Raw genomic sequence first — 10,732 nt, forward strand, 5'->3', positions numbered from 1 at the left:
CCTTCCAGATCCCAAGGGCAGAGAGTTACTTTTGAAATGATAGGGACTTCTCAAAGTGGATTACACACTATCAGTGCATTTTCTCTCGGGAAACCGAATCATGTCATTGAATAAAGATGTCCTCAGAGGATTTAGCCCAGAAGTAAGTGTGAAATCACCTCATCTCAGCCCTGCTGGTGTATCTGAGGATTCACTGTTCATCATCAGGGTAGACGATTTACAATTTTCAAAAGTTTCATACCAATGATTTTGTATATTTTCATAATAACCCTTTTCCCCCCACCCGTATATTGTCGTCTCCTTCCTCTCCCCACTGGTAACCACTAGCTTGTTCTCTATATCTGTGAGTCTGCTTCTTTTTTGTTTTATTCACTAGTTTGTTGTATTCCTTTTTATTCTTATACTTAGAATCCCATGTATAATGACTTAAAGAAAGAACACCTAAAGATTTTTATGAGTTTGAGACTGTCACGAAATGAATCTATACCAGTGAGGTTGGGAAACCACATTTTCAAGGGAGTTAGTCTTAGGACATGGCTACTAATGAAAGCGTGTTCATTGATCCATTCTTTCCTCAGGGAACACTGAGTACACACTGTCTAATGCTTTCAGGATGCAGTGAAAAATGAAACATAGTCCCTGCCCTCAAGTGCTTCTAATAGGGACACTGAGTCAATAAGAGACCATTAAAATCCAATGTGATAAGTCCTGTGAGCAAGTAAATGGGATGTGATGGACTAGTGGCCAAACCCAATCCAGATGTTGGAAAGTCAGGTCCCATCCCTGAGGGCAGAGGCCAGCATTCCCTCAGTGTTGTTTGTCACCCTGTGGTTAAGTGAGTCATGCAGTTTCACTGGGAAGACACATGCTTCTTTGTTCTCTTTTTTTGCTGTTGTTAAGCTGCTCAGTTGTGTCCAGCTCTTTGTAACCCATGGACTGCAGCACACCAGGCTTCCTTGTCCTTCACCATCTCCCAGAATTTGCTCAAACTCATGTCAATTGAGTTGGTGATGCCATCCAACCATCTCATCTTCTGTCATCCCCTTCTCCTGCCTTCAATCTTTCCTGGTATCAGGGTCTTTTCCGATGAGTTGAAAAGAATTAGAGATACCTGGTTATAAGTTCTCAATGCTTTGATTAAGATTCTTAGTCAACTTGGGGAAATTGTTCACATGATAAATATTAGGCTGAATACAATCAGACGAACATTCCTGCCAAGTGTGTGAGTGCTCAGTCAGTTGTGTCTGGTTTTTTATGAACCCATGGACTGTAGCCCGCAAGGCTCTTTTGTCTGTGGAGTTTTCCAGGCCAAAACACTGGAGTGGATTGCTATTTCCTATTCCAGGGGATCTTCCCGGCCCAAGGATCTAACCTGCATTTCCTGTGTCTCCTGCATTGGTAGGTGAATCCTTTATCACTGCAACACCTGTGATGCCCTCGCCTGCTGGGAGATATTCCCAATTTACAGATGAGAAGACTGAGTTTCTGAGAGGTGGTGACTCACCAGTTCATACAACTGGTAAGTGTCAGAGCTATACCCAAATATGCAGATTCTAAAGGAAGGTCATTAAGCTAGTAAGATAAGGGCTACACTAAGTATCTGTGAGGAAACCTATTTTAGCTAAAAAGCACCACATTGTTCCTGGGCTCTGAAGACTGTCTGATTTCAATATTAAAGTGGTGCAGCTGAAGACTGTGGCCTAAAGTGAGTGATGCTGGAGGAATCACCCTTTCCAAAGGAATCCCACCTGCATACTACACAGACATGCACCTGAAACCAGCTTTCTCTCTGTATTTAAGGGCTTGGGGAGCACAGGCTCTTGGGAAAGGAAGTGTAGGACCAGAAGAGTAGTTAGTAAGACTCCTAGCATGCACCATGTGGCTGCTGCTGCAACTTGTCTGGCTCTGTTTTCTATTGTCTCTTGGTCTGAATAGCCAGCATCAGTCCAAGGTACCTGAGTATCCTGACGAACTGCGCTGTGGGCTAAGGAGCTTTCAATTCACCATAAACCCTCTCAGTCAGGAGACGGAGACTCCTCCTGGACTAGTAGCATGGGGTAAGTTTGAAGGCTGAGCTAGGCAATGGCATGTCTCCTCTCCTGTGTAAAATTGGCCTCTGTTTTCTGTTCGAATGCCTCCCTACCTTTGCTAAACTCCGCTGCTTCTCTATAGAAGTAATCTGAAGTATAACTTCACCTCTAAACCTGATTTTGCTCTTGTTTCTCCTTTCTTGGCAGCTGCTCTTGAGTCTAAGGCAAAGCTGGCTGTCCCTTCCCAGCACTGGTGACAGGGATGACTGACCATATGTGTTTTCTTCCCCATCCGCACTCCTAGATAACCATGGGCTGCCACACAACCTGCAGAATGACTCTGACTGTGGCACCTGGGTCAGTGAGGGCCCTGGCAGCTCCCTGGTGGGGGAAGCCTCCTACAGTGGCTGCTATGTCACTGAGTGGGTAAGTATGACCTGTCCTTAGGAAGGCTGAGATGCCTCTGCCACCATCCAGGCTGACTTCATGGGCCTGTCTCTCCAGGACTCCTACTACATCATGACTGTTGGAATTGAAAGAGCAGGTGTGAGTGGATCTGGAGCATTTATAGAGACAAAGCTGTTCAAGTGTCCTGTGAATCTCCCAGGTAAGGGCTGGATACTTCTGGGTTCTGGGTGGTGTGGAGCTGCCTGAAATGTGTCCTTGGGTATCTTCTACCCATTCTGTACAGTGATACCAGGCACCCATCGAGAACTTTGTTCCAGCCCTTCACAGGCGACCCTAGGATAAACACCACCTGAGCGATTACTTGGGGCTCAGGAACTTTGAAGGGTACTTCACATGTTACCTGTAACCCCAACCTAGTGCCATTGCTAGCCCCAGCAGGGAGCTTTCCAAGCACCCCTCACTGGTAGGTGGCAGAGCTGAGATTCAACCAAGAGTTATCCCAGGACCAGAGATCTTCTTCTTGAAGGGTCTGGAAGGACACTCAGCAAACGCCTTCAAGAAGCAGACTCTGTTGAGAATAGGGCTCAGTCCCTTCAGCTGGGGCTACTCGACTGCTTAACTTGGTATTTAACTGGGTGATTAACAGGCAGGTACAATGCCAGCTCAACTCCAGTGAATCTTGCCTTGCCCCCCAAGGGCCCTAGCTCAGTCATAAAGAGTCAAATTTCTGTTTTTAAACTTTTAACCATACTGTGCAGCATGTGGGACCTTAGGTCCCAACCAGAGACCAAACCCAAAACCCTTGCAGTGGAAGCACACAATCTTAACTGGCCTCCCAGAGAGGTCCCAAGAGTTGAACCTACAATTCTTCACATCTGCATTGTTATGTGATCGCCCAATGGAGTACTACTGATAAAATACATAATCGTAGGCCCCACTCCCTGCTTACTGAACTGCATTTCAAAATGATGGTAATTTAGAGTACACTAAGTACTTTTTAAAGAACAGAAGGAAGAATTCTTTAATAAAGTCTCACTGCTTCTACCAATCTTGTTCGTATTTCCTCTTCCAAAGAGTACTCATTTCAGGGCACTCTTATAAGGTAACCAAGCAGTGAACTTTATAATCCAGACTTAATTTCTAGTATGTAAATATCTCTTCCAATCACATGGATATCTATGGGAACGTAATGTTTCTTAATGAAAAGATCTCTTAAAGACTAGACTTTGTTTCCTAGTTCAAGTTACTCTTCAATATCTATCCTAGATGTCCCAAATGCTGGCCTTTGTGACTCTGTCCCAGTGTGGGACAGACTGCCATGTGCTCCTTCACCCATCACTCAAGGAGACTGCAAACAGCTAGGCTGCTGCTACAACTCTGAAGAGGTCATTTCCTGTTACTACGGAAACACAGGTGAGTCGCTATACTTTAGAAATTAGCTGAAGAGTGCCTGTAATTACCATTAACTAAACCCAAAGGAAGGTTATCTCCTTCACCCCCCATCCAGAAGGCAAATACTGAAAGATGACCAAAGGTTAATGTATAAGTTAGTACCTCCTTAGAACACTTGACCTTCAGTGACCCAGCTTTCTATAGTCTTCCATTGCATATTCTTCTAGAACCCAACAGAAAGCAAATAACATTCAATGAACTCAGGAAGCTAAGTCTATGTGCAGGATGTTAATTGATAGAAACTTAACCAGTTTCAAGAAATAGACAATCTGGTGGCTGATTGTGTATAAAGAACTTTATTTCAGAAGATGAGCCTTATTTCAAACGAACACTGTCCCAAATCATGTTCCAAGTCTTTCTCACGTAAAAATGACCTTCATGAAACAAGATGCTACATAATTCTAAGCTCTTAATCCTAGCTGATGAGTGAAACAGCAGGTATGGCTATCTTCATTCTACAGGTGAAGCTGATACAAGGAGGTTAAATACACAGTAAGTAGTGGAGGCAAGATTCAAACCCAAGTGCCCATCCAAAGCCCCAGTTAAACTCTGGATGGCTGAACCTGCTTCAAGGTCATTACCTGGAATGCCAGCTTTTCTAGCGGGAGAAGAGGAGGGTGGGGAATTTAAAATAATGAAACTATAATTTTTAGACTCTTGTCTGGCTGGATCAATCACTTGAGGTGACCTGCCTTCAGCATAGTTGCTCTGGTGTTTCAGTGACCTCACACTGTACCCAAGATGGCCATTTCTCTATTGCTGTGTCCCGGAATGTGACCTCGCCCCCACTGCTCTTGAATTCTGTACACTTGGCCTTCAGGAATGACAGCGAATGTAAACCTGTGATGGCAACACACACTTTTGTTCTGTTCCGGTTTCCATTTACTACCTGTGGTACTACAAAACAGGTGAGAAGAGCTGACCCTGGACTCTGTTTAAGTTGGTCAGGAATGCCCTAGTGATTGGGGGAGAACTGGACTGGCTTAGCTGTGAAGAATATACCTGACTTACTGCTTGTCATGTAGGATGGTCTCTAGGACAGAGGGGCCTTCATTACTGAGAAAGCAGAAACCTCTGCTGGGTACTTGGCTAAGTCATCCCACCTGCCCACTAGTGAGGGGCTAGCCCCCATTACCAAGGTGTAGAAGAACAAATAACAGGTTCCCCCCACCACACAGCCCTGGGAAAGGACCAGGGAAATCAGCTGAGATAAGTGGTATTTCTGGCTTCATTACTCAAAGCCCCTTCCTGTTCCTTTGCCCTGAAAGTAAGGTGAAGTAATAATTTCCCTACTAGTCAATGGGCATCCTTTCTGAGTGCTGGATGAAAGCAAAATTGAATGAAGCAGCATCTGGCTTGCAAGAGTGACAGGAATTCTTTACCTGCCCTTGCAGATCACTGGAAAGCAGGCGGTATATGAAAATGAGCTGGTTGCAACTCGGGATGTGAGAACTTGGAGCCGTGGTTCTATTACCCGAGACAGTACCTTCAGGTAAAGGTCTTAGTTAACCTGACCTTGCTTGACCAGAATGCCTGAATTTCCTTCCATAAACAGGAGATCTAGAGAAAACATTCATAAATGACCATAAACAACCATCTTCCTCGTGATGGCAGAATCTCTATTGCCTTGACTATCCAATCTCACAGACCATTATTTGATCTAGTAGCCCTGCATTATTACCACCGACTTGATCTAAGCCTCAGACTCGACCTGACTTCAATTTCGTTTCACTGGGTCTTTGTTTCTCTAGTCTCTTCCTTCTACCTCCAATATCTAAGCTGTAGTAAAATGAATCTTTTTAAAAACCTTAGCTAGTATACTTAAAGTTTTCTATTTGTCTTCCAGAGCTTAAACTTTATTATGAACATAACTTGCAGGGTCCTACATGAAACTGCTGCTGCTACTTCAGCCAAAACTTTCCCAATGTTCTCAATCCTTCCCTAACTGTTCCCTAACCTCAGATTGTGCTTCCATAGAGTATTCAATGGACCCCAGACTTCTTGCTTCCATACTTTACCCTTCTCTCCTCTACCTCTCAGTTACTGCTTTTCATTTTCCCTTATCAAATTACCTGCACCATCTTCCCTGACTACTGCCTCCAGAGAACACACCTGTTATCATAGAACCATATCTTTTAAAATCTATTGAAGTATAGTTGACTTATAATGTGTTAATTTCTGCTGTACAAAGTGACTTCAGTTACACATATTCATGTTTCCATTATGGTTTATGCAGAATACTGAATAGACTCCTGTCTTATACAGTAGGACTTTGTTTATCGATTCAATATATAACAGTCTGTGCTTCCCTGGTGGCTCAGTGCTATATCAAACTCCCTACATGGATCTTGTTTACCTATTGGTCTCCCCAATGATAGCTTTCACAAGGCCAGAACCAAACCCCACCTGTTTATAAACTTGTTCTAGCACCTGATACTTAAAAATTATTCCTCAAACCTTAAAGAGGTGACATGGTCTACCCACTGAAGATAATAGCTAAAATCTTTATTTCTCTGCAGGCTCCAAGTCAGTTGTAGCTACTCTGCAAGTAGCAGTGCTCTCCCAGTTAATGTCCAGGTTCTTACTCTCCCACCACCCCTTCCTGAGACCCAGCCTGGAAACCTCACTCTGGAACTTAAGATTGCCAAAGGTAAGACCCTCTTGGGTAGACTATCTGGCCTCTAGTCTGACTAAAGTCATCTTCTGGGCCGGAAGACCCTAACTTGGTAACAAGATATTATTCCTTTCAAAGGCATTTATGTGGGTGATGGTTTATCCCAAGCCACCTAGAGGTTCCAAGCTCTTTACTGCTTCAGCTTGTTTTGGCCTGTTGCAGATAAACGCTATCGCTCCTACTACACGGCTAGTGACTACCCAGTGGTGAAGTTACTTCGGGATCCCATCTACGTGGAAGTCTCCATCCATCAGAGAACAGACCCCAGTCTCGAGCTGCGCCTGGACCAGTGTTGGGCGACACCTGGTGCAGATGCCCTGCTCCAGCCCCAGTGGCCCTTGCTCGTGAATGGGTGCGTGTCTTTCTTTCACCTGTGTTACCATCCCTCCAAGAAGCCCATCTTGACTGCTGGATATCCTTGCTTAGGTGCCCCTACACAGGAGACAACTATCAGACAAAACTGATCCCTGTCTGGGAAGCCTCAGACCTGCTGTTTCCTTCTCACTACCAGCGCTTCAGCATTTCCACCTTCAGCTTTGTGGACTCAGTGGCAAAGCGGGCCCTCAAGGGACCGGTACGATGCTGCCCCCTGTGCTCTTCAGCTGGGCTCTAAACCCAACTCAAATGTTTCCACACGGTACCACTTTTCATCTAAGGTTGCCCTGTAACATTGGCTTTTGGTATTGCCTCAGAGCAATCAAAGGATGCCTGTGGCATGTGTGACATGGGTCAACTAGAGTCTGGTATCTTAGTGCTTCTGTGATGTCAGTTTGGTTTATCAATTTTATGATAATTCTGACTTCTTCCTGGGGGAGATAAAGCAGGTTTGAAGACTTAGGATGTGCTAGACCCATGATCCCAATTCTTTCGGTTCCCAGGTGTATCTGCACTGCAGTGCATCTGTCTGCCAGCCTGCCAGGACACCATCCTGTGTGACACTCTGTCCTGCCAGACGTAAGTATCCAACCTATCTATGCCAGAAGCCAGATTGAAGTGGTATTTGGAGTCCAGTGCTAACCTTTAGTCTGTGGCACATGAATCAAACTGAAGATTCATCTAATTAACGAGTCTTCTTTAAGTACTTTCATGATGTAATAGAACAGAAATACAACTAGTGTCCTAGAATTCCAGGCCTAAATATTTCAGGATTAATAGCTTATATTTATAATTTTCAGCCTTAGTTTTTCTCCATATAAATTTTTAGCAGGGAGTCAAGTGAGTTCACAGCCTACAATCTAATAAAACACTTCTGTGGTATCAGATATAAATGTAGGCTTTTATTTATCAGATATAAATGTTGGCAGGTCTGGCAACATGGCCTCAAGACTTATAGATGGCATGGGATTGCAGACTTAGTATGTGTTAATTGGTCAGGCCCAGTGCTCATACAGTCATATTCCATCTGATCCCACAACACTTGGCTCCTGAATTAATTGGGAGTCATGACTCTTAATAATCCCTGGGTTGGGAAGATCCCCTGGAGGAGGTCTTAGCAAACCACTCCAGTATTCTAGCCTGGAGAATCACCATGGACACAGGAGCCTGGTGGACTACAGTCCGTGGGGGTCACAAAGAGCTGGACATGACTGAGCAACTAAGCACAGCACAGCATGACCCCCTAAGGTTTAAGCCTGTTCTGGTAGGAAAAAAAAACTTGTATACTACTTTTCAGAACTATCATTTAGTAAACTAAATACTCAACATCTAACTGCAATATTATATATATATACTTAGATATCTAAAATTTGAGAAGTACAGAGACCCTACAATTAGCAATAGAAATAGGATTCAAACAGAGCTTTGCTGTTACCGTTACCAGGTACCTTTTATATCATAGGGTCTCAGTATTAAGACATTACTATTCAAGTACCTGTACTTAGGAAGGATGATTTGGGGATAGTCTAAAATCATAATTTCTCTGAAACTGCTAGCATTAATACAAATGAGCAAGTCTGAGACTTTGTGTCTAATGCATTAAGGTTTTTCTTAATGGAACAGAACTAAGTTTTTCTCTGTGACAAGGGACCTAGTCCTGTTTTAGTACTCCACAACCACTCATAAGTACAAAACTAACAAATCCTTAACTCATCTCTCCAACAGGAAGAAGAAGCTCTGACATCCATTTTCAGAACAACACGGCTAGCATTTCTAGCAAGGGTCCCTTGATTCTACTCCAAGCCATTCAAGACTCTTCAGAAAAGCTCCACAAATATTCAAGTGAGTGGAAGGAGAATATCTGAACCACTGGTCAAACCAAAGCTATTTGTACATCCCTACTTAATTCCTTACTGGTTTGGTCAATATGAACCTCAAAAGGAATTACCTAGTTTTCTCCCCCTATAGCTCAAGACTAGCAGTCTTTATTAGGATGTAACATCACTTGGCTTCAGCATACTAACCTACGTTTCCATCCTGCAGGGTCTCCTGTAGACTCTCAAGCTTTGTGGGTGGCTGGCCTATCTGGAATCTTAATCGTTGGAGCCTTGTTCATGTCCTACCTGGCCATTAGGAAATGGAGATGAGTTGCTCAGCCCAAATGTGTTAATAAAACCAGATTGCACTACTAGTCTCCTCAGCTCCTCATTTGACAAGTAATCTCTTTAGCTCATCTGCTGTTGGCCTCCCCTCCTTCCAACTTGTAATCTCTTCAGCCCTTCCATCTTCTGAATAGAACATTTCAGTAGAATTTCCTAGTTGGTTAACAACTCAAGCAGAACCTACAAAAATCTCAGGCTTAGCAGACATATTTACAAGCTTATGAGGGTGTAAGACAGAACTCTTCCAGAAAACCAAACTGAGGAAGAACTAGTTTAGACTAGTCATGAATCTCCTAGACCATCAGTATTCTGACTTCAGTATGCATCAGGGTCAAAGGAGAGTTGGTATAAACAGATTACTATCCCCACTCCCAGACTTTGACATCTTCAAAGAAGTTTAAAGACTATTTGTCTTATCTGTTGTGCCTTAAAATCTCCCTAAACTGCAGTGGCCTAACATTAATCATTAAGTGGGTCTGGGCTGAGGCTTATGAACTTGCATTTGTAAACATTCCTCAGGTGATACTTAGCTTTCTAGTCAAGCATCACACTTCAAAAACTAATGTCTAGGACAATGCCTAAAAAGCAGCATCAGGTCATGGATTGATCAATTGGAAGTAACTTGCTCAAAAGAGGCTTTGGTTTGAGCTAGAACCAACAAGTAATTTCCCAGTTTAGTTCTTAAGATGAATAGAAAAAGGGGAAAATGAATTATTGTGACTTCTCTATGTAGACATCCTACCCAAAGGACTCCTACAACTCAGCAGTCCCCAACCTTTATTTTTAATTGGAGGATAATTACTTTATAATGTTGTGTTGGTTTCTGCCATACATCAACATGAGTCAGCCGTAGGTATAATATGTCCCCTCCCTTCCAGCCCCCACCCCATCCCACCTCTCTAGGTTGTCACAGAGCACTGGTTTGAGCTCCTTGTGTCGTACAGCAAATTCCCTCTGGCTATCTATTTTACATACAGCCATGTATGTTCCAATGCTACTCATTTTGTCCCACCCTCTCCTTACCCCATTGTGTTCCCAAGTTTCTGTTGTGTCTATATTGCTGCCCTGCAAACAGATTCATCAGTACCATTTTTCCAGATTCTGTATAAAAAATACAATGTTTCTCTTCTTTTTTTACTTCACTCTGTATTTAGTTCAGTAGCTCAGTTGTATCTGATTCTTTGTGACCCCATGGACTGCAGCATGCCAGGCTTCCCTCTCCATTACCAACTCCCAGATGTTGCTCAAACTCATGCCCATCAAGTCAGTGATAGCATCCAACCATCTCATCTTCTGCCATCCCCTTCTCCTCCTTCCTGCAATCTTTCCCAGCATCAGGGTCTTCTCCATGAGTCAGTTTTTCTCATACGGTAGCCAGAGTACTGGAGCTTCAGCTTCAGCATCAATCCTTCCAGTGAATATTCAGGGTTGATTTTCTTTAGAATTGACTGGTTTGATCTCCCTGCAGTCCAAGGGACTCTCAAGAGTCTTCTCCAACACCATAGTTCAAAAGCATCAATTCATTGATGCTCAGCTTTCCTTATAGTCCAACTATCACATCCATACATGACTACTGGAAAAACCATAGCTTTGACTAGATGGACCTTTGTTGGCAAAGTAATGTCTCTGCT

General features: G+C 43.5%; 1 protein-coding gene across 1 annotated transcript; it reads left to right on the forward strand.

The window, feature by feature from the left end:
* The first annotated feature begins 1,840 nt into the window (after positions 1 to 1,840).
* On the forward strand, positions 1,841 to 9,115 carry ZP4 (zona pellucida glycoprotein 4). Its single transcript, XM_005905232.3, has 12 exons — positions 1,841 to 2,057; positions 2,335 to 2,456; positions 2,535 to 2,637; positions 3,705 to 3,851; positions 4,611 to 4,798; positions 5,285 to 5,382; positions 6,410 to 6,540; positions 6,727 to 6,916; positions 6,991 to 7,138; positions 7,443 to 7,518; positions 8,665 to 8,781; positions 8,983 to 9,115. The coding sequence occupies exons 1-12, from the start codon at positions 1,877 to 1,879 to the stop codon at positions 9,084 to 9,086; spliced, it is 1,605 nt and encodes a 534-aa protein (XP_005905294.2). The 5' UTR covers positions 1,841 to 1,876; the 3' UTR covers positions 9,087 to 9,115.
* The last annotated feature ends 1,617 nt before the right edge of the window (positions 9,116 to 10,732 follow it).

This window comes from Bos mutus, chromosome 28, assembly GCF_027580195.1.
Source record: "Bos mutus isolate GX-2022 chromosome 28, NWIPB_WYAK_1.1, whole genome shotgun sequence".
NCBI lineage: Eukaryota > Metazoa > Chordata > Mammalia > Artiodactyla > Bovidae > Bos > Bos mutus.